This window comes from Typopeltis vanoorti, chromosome 24, assembly GCF_054136105.1.
Source record: "Typopeltis vanoorti isolate ZY-2024b chromosome 24, IOZ_Tvanoo_1.0, whole genome shotgun sequence".
NCBI lineage: Eukaryota > Metazoa > Arthropoda > Arachnida > Uropygi > Thelyphonidae > Typopeltis > Typopeltis vanoorti.
In genome coordinates this window covers 69,471,943-69,488,552 of record NC_143572.1, presented here as the reverse complement: position 1 = coordinate 69,488,552, position 16,610 = coordinate 69,471,943, and the positions used below count along the sequence as shown (strand labels likewise).

The 16,610-nt window shown below is 35.3% G+C and overlaps 1 protein-coding gene across 2 annotated transcripts in view; it reads left to right on the top strand.

Annotated features, from left to right (window-relative positions):
* The first annotated feature begins 371 nt into the window (after positions 1-371).
* The window catches only part of LOC150093389 (uncharacterized), a 176,315-nt gene continuing 160,076 nt past the window's right edge, over positions 372-16,610 (top strand). The window contains exons 1-2 of one of the 2 annotated variants that reach the window (XM_090413565.1): positions 372-567; positions 2,751-2,900. In XM_090413565.1, coding sequence (XP_090269691.1) covers positions 2,755-2,900 — 146 coding nt within the window. In that variant the 5' untranslated portion in view covers positions 372-567; positions 2,751-2,754. Of the gene's footprint in view, positions 568-2,270; positions 2,407-2,750; positions 2,901-16,610 lie in introns of those variants that run through there. The other variant, XM_090413566.1, reaches the window with a different exon arrangement.

Below are 16,610 nucleotides of genomic sequence, written 5' to 3'. Positions count from 1 at the left end.
TGCATTTCAGGAGGGTGAAATAAATGAGCTAAATAATTGATACCGCTAGCTTGCCAACAAGCAAGCTAGCGGTATCAATAATATAAAATATTTGAAACAGATTTACAACGTGTCAACAGCATTATTTTCCCCTTGTTTTTTAAGTCCATGGAAACATCTATTCGCTGAAGTAATACATTTTTGGATCTCAAGACTGATGGCATCAAAAGAACAATGTTATTTATTAAAATTTGAAACTCTTGATTCAATATTGCAAATTTTGAGGAGAATCTCTTTCTGAAAAAAGTACAACGGAAACGGAAGCGGTTTCTGTGCCGTGAGAGGTCGCTCATAAAATGTGACGTCATTTATTTAGACGTTGGCTTTGAATATTGGCGCGTTACCTTTTAATTGTTTATAAGGTATTATGATGTATTAAACAAGTGTAAATATTCGTATTCCACATTAAAAGGGACCAATCTTAAAGCCATCGTGTAGTTATATGGCTTAGATTCATGTCATATTCGTTTTGTAAACCAAGAGTGATTCTTCTGTGGGATACATATTCACCTAACAAAATCTCTACGGGTTCGTATACTTATATCTATTTGAAACATTAATATGCATCAAACACGCCTTAAGAAGAGGAGGCTGTTGGAATGACTTAATTATCGAATATAAAAGTGGTCTGAACTCAAATATAATGTTAGGCCATTGACTTTCACTGTTTCTACTCAGTGTGTTGATATGTCGAACACGTATATCTTCCTTTAGAAATACATGTTTTAATCTGACACGGCTTCTTTGATTTATTTCGATTTGATTATCTGTGTTGATATTAATTTTTCAGTGCAGGCTCCACACTTTGCATACAGAAAATTATATTAATTAATTGCCCCGTCATCATACTGTAATTTTTATTTTTATTGCAGCAGTAATCTAGATATTTACAAAAAAAATTGAAGTGGCAGATTGCATTAATTTATATTAGTTACTTATTGCGGAATGGAAAAGTGAGAAATGAGCGATTTTCTCTGGAACATTGAAGTAATCATTACTCTGTTGGCTCTTATAATTAGTAATATTTACGAAATTTGGAAAAAAATGTTAAAGCAATTTAAAGAACTGTACATTATAGCAGATCCGCTAGACACATAAAAACAATGAAAAATTTGTTCGAATAAATTTAGAAGAGAAATGAGATCCAGATGGAAAATTTCTTGGAGCAGTGTTACAAAGTACAAATACCTGGGAAACCTGTTATTTTTGAAGTTAAATTACATTCATGCAGTTGTATAAATAGTATAATACCACACTAAATTAACTATGCAGTAGATACTAAGAAGATGTTGCATGAAAAGACACACTCCAAATTTCATTATGATTAAGGGAATTATGAATTTTAAACACAAAAGACCTCAGCTCAGAAGCAAGACAAATGAAGAATCCAGTAATTTCTGGGGCTCAGAAATATGTAAGACATAATTACATGTCAGCTATAACAGATGAGATGAGAGAGGGGAAGCATTGGGGATTATATAAAGATAAAACCAAATGAAATCTTGTATTTAATATTGTTGCTTTGGGAATTTTTTTTACTATAGATAAAATTATAAAGTGTTTTTTTTTTGGGGGGGGAAGTATTTTGTCAAATTATGGTTTACATTGAGGTTCTCAAAATTTTAATTTCAGAATTATTTCACAATTCTGGTTGAAAACTTTAATTGGAAATAACAGTTTAAAATTAGTGAATTGCACCCACATACGTTAAACCCTCATCAAAATTGGTATGGAAAGAGTTTTCTTTAAATAATATATATATTTTTTTTTTATTATTTAATATTTTCATTTCATGTGCATGTTTGACGTAAACTGAGGCTCTCAAATTTTAAGCTATATTAAATTGAAGCTCTTCATGAACCATAACTATTTTTACAATTCTTGTTTAAAACTTTGCCTGAAAGCAATTGTTTATAATCTTAAAATTACACAGTGGTTGTTAAACCATTTGGTTTAACATACCAGTGTATACTATCAAGAGTATTGTTAAATTTTTTTAAAGAAATATCCCTTTTTAAAATTTATTGGTTTCATTTCAAGTATCTAAATAGTTAATAATTAAATTTTTTTGGGACATTTGACATGTAATTTTGCCTTGAGATGTGCCAGATTACTAGATGCTAGAAAAAACACTGACAGTTCTGAAAAATATGATTATTTATTTATTATTATTTTACTTATCATTTAATGTAGTAAATGGCAAAGATAATCGACAATTGGAATGCTTTTGAATGCCTTTAGAATATATTGTATTTGGTCTAGAGGCAAGGTTTATCAGCACCCTGATATTTAACGTTCAAATAGGTTCATAGTCAGAAATGATCACCTGTAATTTGATGGCCATGATGTTTGATAAATATATGCAAGGTACTGTTCTACATAGTTACTAGCCAGTCACAGTTACTGATATTCTGAAAAATTGATTATTTTATATTCTTTCTTTATTTATTTATTTTTGAATTATGATTTTACTAATGATTGCCTTTCTAGAGTTAAACTGTATACATTTTTTGCATTATTTTCCATATATATAAAAATAAACACACACACACACACACACACACACACACACACACACACACACACACACACACACACACACACACACACACAATTTGAGTTGACAGCAGAAAAGTGCTTATATTTTTAGCAACTTTGTTTTGCTGATGTAAAGATTTTAGAGTACATAAACTTGTTTGTGTCTTTTGCAGGTTTATGGATACAAAGATGGGGAAAAAATTTGACTTGAAGCCTTATTTTTATAACACACAAAATATAATCAAGGATTTCAATGAATTTTGTAAAGATCAATATCATTGGTTAGATGATGTGGTTGATGAAGCTAGGACAATTCTAAAAGGGTAGGTATTTATGTTTAAATTGTACAGGATGGCTGATTAGTGTGCATAAGTTTCATCTCTGTGATTTATTCTTTCTCCCTTCCCTCCTGTTGATATTATTAGACCAGTTGTAATATTTATATATGAGGAATTAAAATAAATAAAAAAATTATGTACAGTTTTTCATTATAGGTTTTTTCAAGATTTTCATTACTGATGTGATAAAAATGTTTTTTCCTTTCACTGTGTATGTTTGTATGTATTGTGGCTCATAATTTTGAATGATATCTCCAGTTTTGTTTCATTTCTGCCATTACAGACATATTAAATCGTTTGACTCACTACTAGGATTTCTGTCCCAGGAACTTTTCAAATCTTTGTCTTGATTTCTGGGAAAAACAACTTGAGACCCTTTCATAAATTTAAGTTTACAAACCTTAAATAGAAAAAAGAAAAATTTATTATAATTTTTACTTTTAGTAAAATGTTCTTTAGCAAAATATCCTTCCATCTGCATTATGGTTTGCAGATGGAAGGAGCTTAAGTACTTAATCAGTAATGTTCCATTTCTCAGTACATTGCCATTCCCCCCCCCCCCTATAAATTTGATAGAACACCTGTGTAAGTGTTCATTTGCAGTTTGGTCTACTGGAATGAATTAGTGTATGCTTTATATTGGAGTAAATTTGTCATTGTAACGTTGGACTCACCTGTTATGAAGATTGTTACTTTAAATCAGTTCCTTAGTTTTCTGATTTCCAGTGAATTTTTATCTATCATGCTGGCAGACCTAATTTGTTCTGCATCATAAGCAGGGAGGTGTTTTCCAGTTTTTAATTTTGCAAACCACATGAATGCTTCAGTTCATGTTTCTTTTCCACAGTGATGTTTTCTCCCTGGTGCAGGACACCAGAGTGTACAGAGGATTTGAAATTGGAAGTGATCACTATTAATTCACGAGCAAGGTAAAATTGAGTGAATGAAAGTTGAGCAGCTCTCAGATGTAAACTATAGACTAAAATACACAAAGATTATTGAAGAAAAAATGAAAGAGTTTGAGAACAGGAACCAAACCTAGGAGATTCAGTGGCAAGCCTTGAAGAAAACCCTGATTGATTCAGCCAGAGAGGCATGTGGTGAGGTTGTCTGCAAGGATAGAAAAATCAGAACTCCATGGTGGACACAGGAAGTTAAAGAGGCAGTGAAGCAAAAGAAGAACTCATATCAAAAGTTCCTGGCAAATAAGTCAGCTTGTGCTCTTAGAGAATACAGAGACAAATGTAAGCAAGCTAAACACTGTGTAAAACTGGCTAAACAAAAGCAATGGCAAAACGTTGAACATAGAAAATAAATATCAAGAAGGGGGCAAGATATTCTGGAGGTTGTTGAAAAAGCTCAGAAATGGAGGAAAGATGTTGTAAATGGAATTAGAGATGATAAAGGTGACATGAAAACTGGAGAAAAAGATATCCTTCAAGTATGGAGTGATTACTTCAAAAAATTGCTAAATGAAACAAGCAGTTACAGTATCCATTCTTGAAGTAGAAAAAGCCATCAAAGGCCTGAAATGTGGAAAGGCAGCAGGAATGGATGATATTTGACCAGAAATGCTCAAGTATAAAATCTTAGTGGCTGCACTGCATAGTTCAGAACGTCTGGACAGAGGGACGAATTCTGGATGATGGGAGTAGAGCTCTCATAGTACACATATATAAAAAGGGAAATAAAACTGAACATGAAAATTACAGAGGTATTTCTCTGAGTATTCCTGGTAAGATTTATGCAAGTATACCTGAGAAACGGTTGAGAATGATTGTGGAAGGGTAGCTTGGTGAAGAATAAGCTGGATTCAGGCCAAATAGTGGCTGTCAGGAGCAGATCTATTTATGACAAATAGTTGAGAAATCATGGGAATATAAGAAAGATCTGTATTTAAGTTTTGTAGATCTGGAAAAGGCATATGACAAGGTGCCAAGAGAGAAGCATATTAAATATGCTACAGTTATATGGTGTCAATGGGGCATCATATCAAGCAATACTTAGTCTTTATTTAAGTTGTAAGTCAGCAGTTAGTATTGAAGAAAGTACAGGAAGATGGTTTAATGTTAACCATGCTACTGGCCAAGACGTCTATAGACGTTAAGGTTATCATGGATGCGAAGTGCATATTAAAATTGTAATACCATTGATATTACGTTGAAATATATGATGGATACGAAGCGTATGAGAATGCATATTTGATCCATAATGGCCAGTAAGGTGGTTAAATCTGATATCAGACAAGGATGTACATCATCCCCCCCCCTCTCTTTTTCATTATTTATATGGATCACATTATGAAGGAAAGTGGTATTAAACCTGATACCAAAATTGGAGATATTAATCTCAGCTCTTTACTCTACGCAGATGATGTTATACTTTTAAATAAGTCTGCAAGATTCTCTGACTAAATTGAATAACTCTTGTAATAGATTTGGTATGAAGGTCAGCAATAACAAGACAAAGACCATGAAAATAGAAGCATTGAAAATATCAACTGCATTTGGAATGGAGAACCTATAAAACAAGAAAAACAGTTCAGCTACTTAGACACGATTTTTAGTGAAGATGATAAATTGGAAATAGACAACAGAATTGACAAAACTGGTATGGTAGGAAGTCAAATGAATAAATTTATATGAAATAAGAGAGAAATTAGTCAAAACACTAAATTAGCTGAATACAAGACAGTGTTCAAACCAATTTAAACTGATGGATCTGAAAGCTGGGTCAGAAGTAAAACACTTGACCAAAGACTAGAGACCACAGATATGAGAGTCCTGAGAAAGATTAGGGGCATGGACTGATGGCATCAATGGCAATATCATATTAAAAACGAGGATATTAGGAAAGAACTTGACTGTCTGTATCCTGGAATGCGTGAGCAGAGCTAATCTCAGGTGGTATGGTAACTTAAACAGAATGGATGAGGAAAGATTAGCAAAACAAGTGTTCTCTGCCAGGTAGGAAAAAAGACCCAGAGGAAGACCAAGATGTGGATGGTAAAAAGTGCCTTAGAAGATAGAAATATAAGATCTGATAATCTTGGAGTCTTGATGATAACAGACTGATTTGAAGCAAAATTGTAGATAGGAATTTAGTAATGATGTAAATTTTTCATGTAGTACTATCATATCCTGTACACCCTTTGAGGGTACATGGCAGGAATTTGATGATGATGATTTAACATATTGTGGGCTTCATTAGGATTTTTATCAAGTGTGAAAACAGAAATGGATACACCTATTAAAACCATATTCAACTCCTCTAAGGATCCTCTCCTCCCATTAGCACATCCTGGAATCTATTGCATCTGCTGCACCTGTAACTTACTGTACATTGGTGAAACAGGATGGACAATCCCTATATGCAAGAAAGAACACATTAGACACATTAAATATAACCATTATGGTGAAGCAGGCCTCTCAGACCCACGCACTCAACACCTTACACCAAATCAACTGGAAAAGCAACTGCTCTTTACACCGCACAAAAACCTGGTACGAAAGGAAATTTAAGGAAGCCTGTGAAATCCTGATAAACCACCCAAATATCAACAACAAAGATGGCATGAAAATTCCAAGGATCTGGATGGCACACATTCAGTCTACCTAATATATAAGATCCAGCATAAGTCAGGACTCTAGCCAATTCTCAGCTAGTATTAGAAACCATTCCATACCAACGGGCTGGAATGTGTACATGATGTTAATATATGTATATAGATAGATACTTGTTGTTGTGCCCAATGTATTTCTACAACACAGATAACACTAATAATAGGACTCTAGCGTTGATGTATATATATATATATACAGGGTGTTCGGGATAAATTTGACATATTTATAATTAATTATATTTTTCCGTAAGTTACATGTATTAACACACACTTCTCTTCATTTAAAAGTTTGGACCCTTCTTCATTCATATACAAGATGTCAGAAAGGATGGATAGCTGGAACCCACCTGAATCATGGAAGAGAATAACTTGTATCATGATGATTCGTGCCCGCCATCAAAATAAGGATATTACGACTGCTGCCCAATGCTCCCTGAATACAGTAAAAACAATCAGGCATGAACTAGAGACTTGCAATGGTGACTACGAGGATGTAGCAAGAAGAAAGATCCCTAGCAGACGATCTGATTGCGTTCGTACAGCAGAATTCCTCGCAAATCTGCAGGAACAGGTGTTGAAGAACCCTGGCATTGGAATTCGGGCTTTGTTCGTGGAGTTGCTAACTGTAGTCAAGCCCTGGATAACAAGGGTAGCCAATGGTAGGCCGTATGTATGGCAGCAGGATTCGGCCCCTTGCCACACCTCTGGGAAAAGTCAAAAATGGTTGTCTGAAAATTTCTACGACTTCACCAGTCCAAATGTTTGGCCTCCAAACTCCCCAGACCTTAACCCCATGGATTATTTTGTATGGGGCGCAGTTGAAAAAGACACCAATCGCACTTCCAGTAATACAAAAGCCCAGTTAATGGATAAAATTAAAACAGTTTTTGCGGCCCTTCCCAGGGAGACTGTAGCATCAGCTTGTTCGAGGTTCCGAAGCAGAATTGAAGCTGTGATCGATGCTAATGGTGGTTATTTTGAGTAAATCTTGTTGATAGTATTGTAATTAACTCTGCCTGTAATGTTTTTTTGTCAATTCATTAAATTTAATAGATACAAAGAAGATTTTCTTTTTCCTTACGAAACTGTCAAATTTATCCCGAACACCCTGTATATATATATATATTTTTTTTTTTTTTTTTTTCACCAGAGGTCAGACCAACAATTGTTGTAGTGGTTGGTCAGTGTCTTTAATAAACCAGTTTGATTGTAGTGTAGCTTGTTTTCTGTGTATAGTTGTATGCTCCAGAAGATGACCTTGACACAAAGGTCGAAACATCGAATGTAGATTTTAGTTATATTAAACTTAAGTTGTTATTCAAACATGGTAGTTGTCTCTATAATTTTCAAAATGCATTCAGATCACTGTGTAAGCCTAAAAGAAAGGAAGCTAAATGTTATGTTGACAAAACAAAGTAATACATTTTTTAATTCTTGCTCTACATTACTTGTAATGATAGAGAAATTATTATTATTATTCCGGGCAACTCCAAGGAGTCTATAGACTCATCGAGGGAGGCCCTAACATCATGTCAAGAACAACTATTCAACATTCACACAGTATCTATCATACCTCGCATTGAACTCATTCACGGTTGTAGCACCCACAACTGACTCTGGCAGCTTATTCCACTCATTCACCACTCTCCAAGTAAAAAACCTAGCTCTAACACCCTTGTCAACCACATTCTTGCACAGCTTCCATGCATAGCCCCTAGTCTTCCCACCACCAGTCCTATTTTCAAAAATATCTTCTGGATTAATCTTATAGAAACCCAGTAATTTGAATGTCTCAATCATATTATCCCTCTTCTGCCTATCGACCAATTTCTGTAACCCACAAATCTTCAACCTATTCTCATAAGGTTCATTCCACAGACCTGCTATCATCTTGGTCACTCGTCTCTGGATCCTCTCCACTTCCTCCCCATCGAGAAGAAACCCTGGTGCCCATAACTGGGCACAGTAGTCCAGATGGGGTCTTATCAAGGCTCGATACAGAGGAACAACAACTTGTTTGTCTCTGCATATTAAAGTATTTTTCAGGTGATTTGATGAACTGATTTAACCACTTTTGCAATGTGCCCCTAAACTTCAATTCCCTATCCACCAACACTTCCAAATTCCTGGCCTCATCAATCTCCTGGAGTACGGTTCCACTAATGTGATATACTGCTGCTATTCTTTTCACCCCAAAGTGCATAACCTTACACTTTGCCACATTAAATTGACATCCATTTTTCCTAGCCCAGTCCTCCAAACTATCCAAATCATCCTGTAAAATTTTGACATCCTGTGCACTCACAATTGCTCTACCCAACTTTGCATCATCAGCAAACAAGAGAACACTTCCTCTCAGATCCTTACCTATATCATTGATGAACAAATTGAAAAGTAGTGGTCCAAGAACAGAGCCCTGCGGCACACCGCTAGTCACAAGCCGTCTTTTAGACTCCACTCCTGAATAAACCACTCTCTGGTATCTCTCCATCAACCACCCTCCTATCCATCTCACCAACACTGTATCCATCCCCATCTGCTGCAGTTTACTGATTAGAATTCCATGTGGTATCCTGTCAATGGCCTTGGCAAGGTCCAGTAGAATCACTGTAAACCCATTACCCTTATCCAGTTCAGCCGTCACTGTGTTATAATACGTGAGCAAGTTACTGAGACATGATCTACCCATCACAAAACCATGTTGTCCTCCATACAATATCCCATTTTCATCTATCCAATCCTGTATTCTTTCCTTGACTAATTTCTCTAAGACCTTGACAATGATTCCTGATATGCTAATTGGTCGGTAATTTACAACTGCAGTCTTGGAACCACCTTTATGCAGTGGAACTATTTTGCAATCTTTCAACTCCCTTGGGACTAACTCAGACCCGAGACTCAAATTAAACAAAATGGTCAAGGGTACTGACAATTCTTTAGCCGCTTCTCGTACGACACGAGCTGGTGTACCATCCAAACCCACAGATGTATTGACATTGAGGTTATGCAATAGACTACTCACCTCCACTTCATTCACCACAATTCCCGTATAATCTACTGGTTCATTCGTTTCTGCAATGTCACCACCTGGATGATATATTCTTGCAAAGTGCTCACTCAGTAACTCAACTATATCAACTGATTCAGTTATCTCCCTACCATCAGCATTCTTTAAAATCATTCTGCCATATACATTTTTCCTTTTAATTGCAACATATCCAAAAAGCTGTTTAGGATTCTCTTTAGCCTGCATGGCCAATGTTCTTTCGTAATCATTTTTTGCTTTTCTTACCACACTCGTTACCCTTCTGGCCTGCGCTTTATACCGTTCATGTGCCTGCCAGTCACCTTTCTCCTTAAATTCCCTCAATAGTTGTTTCTTTTTTTGCAGCTCAAGCGTAATGGTGTTTTTCATCCATTTAACACCTACTTGATTTATTAATCGGATTCTAGGTATACAGTCAGCCATTGCTTCATGCAAACACTTCTTAACTGCCTCCCATGCACTATCAACTTCTAATCCTTGCAGTTGTACATGCCATGGCACTGAACCAATCAAACTCCTAAGCTTATCATACTTTCCATCCCGATAATTCCACAATGTACCCTGTCTTAATTGTAAATTCCACACCTTTAGCCACCTCCCAAGTCAAGACCCTTTGATCACTCTCACCAATTGGTGGCAATGTGGTCATATTTGTTACAGCCAAATCCTCAGATGTAATTACTAGGTCAAGCACTCTCTCACCCCTAGTATTTTTCATTACATGCTGTCGCAGATAGTTATCCCTTAATAACCGCATAAAATCCAATTCCTTCCTCCTGTGTGTTCTCTCCTCACTCCAATCAATGCGACCATAGTTGAAATCTCCCATAATAATTACCCTCCTTCCACTCATTTCTTCTATTTGCTTGTGCATACTGTCACCACCATCTTTTCCATCACCTGGTCTATAGCAGCACCCAATTGTATATTTTGTTCTGCTAGCCACAATCTCACACCAAATGGCCTCAGATGTGCTCTTTTCTGTATCCTGCAATTCAACTTCTATTCTCCTTGGCTGCAGCTCATCAGCTATCATCAACAATACTCCTCCCCCCATTTTATTCTCCCTGTCATTCCTGAACACAATATACCCTTCACATTCAATCCCACTAGCTATATCATCTACAGTCAGCCATGATTCACTAATACCAATAACCTGTGATCTGGAAGTGCCAACCATGGCCAAAAACTCTTCCTTCTTGTTGCTAATACTCCTAGCATTAATGTACATGAATTTAAGACCCCCATTAACCCTACCTTGATGCCTTATGTTAACTATCCCATCCTTATTCGCTCGGGCATATTATACTCATCATACAATCAACTGCCTCCCTAAGGACTGTATGTCTACTCCCCCCCCCTTAATAAATCTAGTTTCCCTGATTTTGCACATCCACTACATTCAGCAACACTTTTTCAAGTCTCCTTACACTGTATCCATTCAAATGCAAGCCATCCATCTTATATAGATCCTTTCGCCCATCAAACTCACTCCACACATCCACAAATTCCACACCACTCGTCATACACATAACCCATGCATAAAGTCATTTGCAATTATGGCCCTCCTTTTAAACATTTCACTGTCATACCGTGGCAAAAAACTAATCATTCTAACTCTCTCACTCTTTTCTTTTGCTACCTCAAACAATTCATTCAGGTCCTCTATCGTTTCCATTTTATTTCCTTTCAAATCATTCGTACCTGCCACAACAATCATTTCTTTCACCCTTTCGTTTTGCTCTCTAATAGACTCAGTTACATCCTTTATGGTCACACTAGGTTGGTACGATTTTGTCAGATCCTCTACTAACACACCTCGTACTAACGAGTCTCCATACAGCACTCTATCCTTCATTAATAGGCTTCTTTAAGATCGATTTAAAAACGTACACCGCTACACAATTCATCATAACTCAGTTTGTGTTCTCTTTCGTTCATTGTTTGTAATGAAGAGTGAGTTTATATAAATTATCCTTGAACCAGGCCGGCAATTCATATTAGCGAATCCCGCTGTGGAAATGGATGTTTGTGATTGTCTTTAGATGAATTTCATCTCCTAGTGTAAGGCCATTGCCCCACTTATTGGAGGCCTTAAGTGACTTGAAAAGGTTCCATATTTAATCTCTAGAACAGAGCTTCTGGACTATATAAAAAAAATAAATTAAAAATACAAAAAATACATATTAAAAGAGAAAAAAAAATCCTTAGCCCATCATACAAAATATACTACAGGTTTTCAAATAACCTTTCATGGGTAAATAAATAAATAATAATTTAACAGAGAAGATAAATAATAAAATTCACAAAAATAAGAAAGTAGGTAGCACTTGATGTGGTCGCTCACTTTTCATGATACACTTTTCATGCTACAATCAGTCTTTGCAAAATAATCATATTTTTTAAATAATAGTAGTACAAAGAATGTGTGTTATGTAAAATTTTCACCATTTAATTACTCTAAGCTAATTTATGTTGTAAGGTGTATAAATCAGCTTAGGACAACACATTTTTGCAGTTGCATGTTGACTTAAGGGGTAAAGATGTTCAAAGAATAAGATATATATATATATATTAGTGCAGTATTTAATTAGATTGTGCCAATTTTAATTTTTGTGTTTATAATTATCAGTGTATTTTGTTGATGAAATTATATTGTAAGAAAAGTAATTTTTTTAAAGAATAGATTTTATTACATGCTGTATGCACATACGTGTAATTTTGATATTGAACTAAATGAATGCATTGATTTCATTGCTATTTATTGGAAATGATAACTACAATTTAATTTAAATGCATGTATGATATGAAAAACTTACATGTTTTCTTGCACATGTCAAGTGTGTGAAATTAGGAGATTTTTGAAATTCGAAAGTGGATATTTATGAAGTCTTGATATAAAAAGAAAAATGTTTAAAAGTTATCAATTGTTATATTACGATAATGATGACAGAACAGCTGTTGGGGGGGGGGTTAAATTATGACAGGTTGAGTTTTTAATTACTATGAAAAAATGGTATTTCATATGGAAAGAAAAAAAAGTTCTGAACCTTTAAAGAGATAAAAGGAAGAAATAAAGTGAGGATGGTTTGGTTGCATAGAGATAACCATAAACTAAAATTTCAACTGTTTCAGGGATTCTTTAAAAGAGAATGTTGTAGTTTCAAATTAAGAATTTCAGATCCAGAAGCTTTATTTCCAACTCTCTGGAAATAAAATTTCTCTAATGAATTTGTTGGCAGTCACTTGTGATCAAATAACTTGATAATGAGAGATGATTTAAGAAAAATAACTAAATTATACAATATATATATATATATATATATATTGTCACTTGCCTCATTTCTCTCTTTACTTCCCTGTGGCAAGTGGATTTCTGGAGCCTTGCTTATAGCAGACAATTTGCTGACTATGCTGTTCTAAAACTTCTAGCAAAAAAAAAACTGAATGAAATTTTCAAAAATAAACTGCTTTTACTGGACATGAGATGGTGACTTCATTATGGACAGGTTTATGATAGCCAAAATTCAACTATCTTGCAATAGACAGTAATATTGAGTTTGTCAAGATATCCACTTACCAGTGCATGAATGGAGATAACTTGAGCTGACCTGCTTTGCTGCATAGATTGTTTTGTTGTTATAACCAAAAATATATAGTGAGGGTGACCTCATAGCAAATGTCTGGAACACATTCCATTAATTTCAAACACTGTCTACAGCCTAAATACATTATTATGTGATATTCCAAACTCTCTGGCAATATCAGTAATTCTGTGGCCTTCTTAAGCTAGCCAATAATTCTTCTCCACATGAAATCATCTAGATCAGGGGTTGGCAACACAGTGCCTGCAGGCTCCATGCCACCCACAGTGAATTTTTAGTGCATCCTCAGAGAAATTATTGTAAACTGCTTTGGAGCGTAGATCGCAGTATATCTGAGAGATATATTCATTACTAGTATGTGCTAAAATGCAAGAAAATATAAAGAAAAAACACTGCAAATATAATACATGATGGTACAAATTAAATTAATATTGAATCCAACATTATTTCATTAATCCAACTGTAATTTTAAGTTTAATTATTTAAATCAGGAGGAGTCGGCAACACAGTGCCCGCGATTGTCATGGCACTTGCAGTATTGCACCCTTCATATTAAAAAGGTTGCCGACCATTGATCTAGATGATGTCTTGGAGACTTTGGAATACATCCAAGTTTGGAACTTTATTCCTTCATGAAAATGGCTTCCTTCAAACACAATTTACTTAGTAACACTTAATAGGATAAAAGGCAAAAGGCTACTATACTATGTGAGCCTTGTGCGCACGAATTGAATGTGTACCTACTATCTATTCAAAATTGTCAGTTATACAAATTGCCACAAGCTAATTTGTCCAATTTGCTGTTGTAATCTTCAGAAATAGTGTTCGTCCGTAAGTTTTGGACCCCAGTGTATAATCATAAATGGTTATAAAAAGGGCTTGAGGAAGAAGAAGAATTTGATTTTGCCTTTCTTACTAGGCTAGCCATCCTTCTCGTTTGCTTGCATTTTGCCCTTTTGATGGGTATGCTGATCACCTTTTTCTTTATATTCCCTCCACATTGTTTTCTTTTTATGCAGCTCTTGCTTTTTATCTCTATTCATCCACTTAATTCCCACTTGGTTTATCCTCCTGACCTTGGGTATGCAGTCTGATACTGCTTTTTTCAAATAATCTCTGACCACTTCCCATGCACTACTGAAAATTCTTTCCCTGTAGCTTTTGAAGCCATGGCACTGCTCTAAGATGACTCCTAAGTCTGTCATCATTACCAGCTTGATAGTTCAACATAAACCTTTATTGACAGAGAATTCCACATTTAGCAACTTTCCAGAACAAGACATGGTCACCCAATTGGAGGCAGAGGTGTCTACCTTGGTTATGGATACATCTTTTGATGCTGTTATCAGATCCAGCACACTCAAATCCTTGTCTCCTCTATAACATGCTGTTAAATGTAATTATCCCTTAACAACTGTATAATTCCACTTCCATCTTGCCATGCCCTCTTTCCTCTCTCGAATCTATAATTGGACAAAATAATGTGAAAACCATTGTTATAGGGGTTAATGTTATCAGTGTGCATTACACTGCAAAAACAAACAAACAGACAATATGAATATGTTTGTGTTCTATAGGTTGTATGCCAGTGTAGTAGATGTAGTGTTTAGCAACAGTCAGTCCTAGTTGTTGAGGAAATGGATGACTTGTTGCACTTCCAAAGAGGAGAAATTATGGGAGCCTGTTTAGTAGGAGTGTCTGTAACCAGAATACTGTATCTACTCGAATATAACTCGCACTTTTTCCCCAAAAATTAAAGTTAAAAATCGGAAACTAAAGTTTTTCAGGAAAAAACTGAATTGATGTTTAGAATTAAATCCTCAGCATTCATTATAATTTATAAAATGAGTGCATTTAAATTCTAATTAACAACATTTTTTAACCTTTGCCAGTCTTTAAAAAACTCTTGGCAATTATTTCTGGCAAAATCATGTCCCAAGCTCCCAGAATCCAGTTGCACAACAATTCTAACGATGGTCTCTTAATCTTTCCTGCCAGAGTCAGGTTGTAACTGCTAGCTGCCATCCACTCCATGTAGAATTTTTATACATAGTTGTTGAAATGGTTTGTTGACCGATACATCCAAGGGCTGTAGACAAGGTGTAAGACCATCAGGAATAATAACCACATCACTCTTCTCATCCAAAAGTTTTAATATTCCAGCATCAATTCTTCTCATGTGGAACTATCCCACATGAGAAGAATTGAGCATCAAAATAAGGCCCCTGTCTGTTTGTCCCAAACTGTTCTGATCCAATCTTGAACCATTGTAGCATCCATCCACCCTTTTTCTTGGACTCTCGTGCGAGATGTCCACGACGAAAACGTAACGAGGAAAAGATAGTACTGAGTGCAAAGGGCTTAGATGCTGTGAGGAATCTGTGACGTAGTAGAAACTGTCACAGATTCTAAGGATTACCAAGAAGTCAGCAGAAAGAAGAGAAAGAAAGGGTCTCTTGCTGCAGAACCTGAATCTGCACCTGAAATGGACACATCAGCACAATCTAGTGCACTTGTGTATGCATGTATATGCCAAAAAAAAAAAAAAAAAGAAAAAAAAAAAGATTTTGCGTTATTTTAACGTTGATCTACCTCAGATGCTTCCATTCATATGCAGATATATTTATTTTTTATCATATACAGTAAACCATCAATTTAATGGACTAATAGTGGCTAAGGGTTGTCTGTTAAATCTCGAATTTTTTAAAATAAAATTATCTAACGTTATACTGCAATTTTATTAGACACTTCCAGTCTGCTACTGCCCTTATGCAATGGCACTATCTTACCTTCCTTTCATTCCCTGGGTACCTTTCCCGTTGCCAGACTTTCATTGAAAAGCCAGGTCAAAGGAGCTGTCAGTTATCCCATTGCAAGGGATAGTGCAAAGACCGATGTATTAAATTATCGACCAAATGTTGTGCTCTGAAGATGCTGATTTGAAATTCAGTGAAATATAAGCAAGTTAATAAAACATCTTTGAAATTTCCCTTTCAACATTGTTTTCCTTTTGAATATTACATATGGATGCAACTTTCTTCCATTTGCAGTAGTTGCAAGCATGATCATGCATTGCGATTTTTCACTTCTAGTTGTATGCATTATTGCACTTTTTTTTTTACAGTCTTTTGTTGTTTGGTGCTGCATGTCAAAATTGTGGGGGTGTTTGATCAGCATTGGCTGTTTGTGATAATATACAGTTATTGCTCTTCTGAAGTTAATCACATGGCAAAGAAAATCACTTTATCCTCGAAATCTTAAACCACTAATTATCAAGTTGAAACGCTGATTCTCTTCAACCGACTTCCAAAATATCTGAAACAGCCATAACAACATTCACTATGTATTTTGTAAAGTTTTAAATTTTTTTCGTGTGCAAGGTATGTGCGAAACATTTTTCATTTATTTTTTCTTAAAGTAAA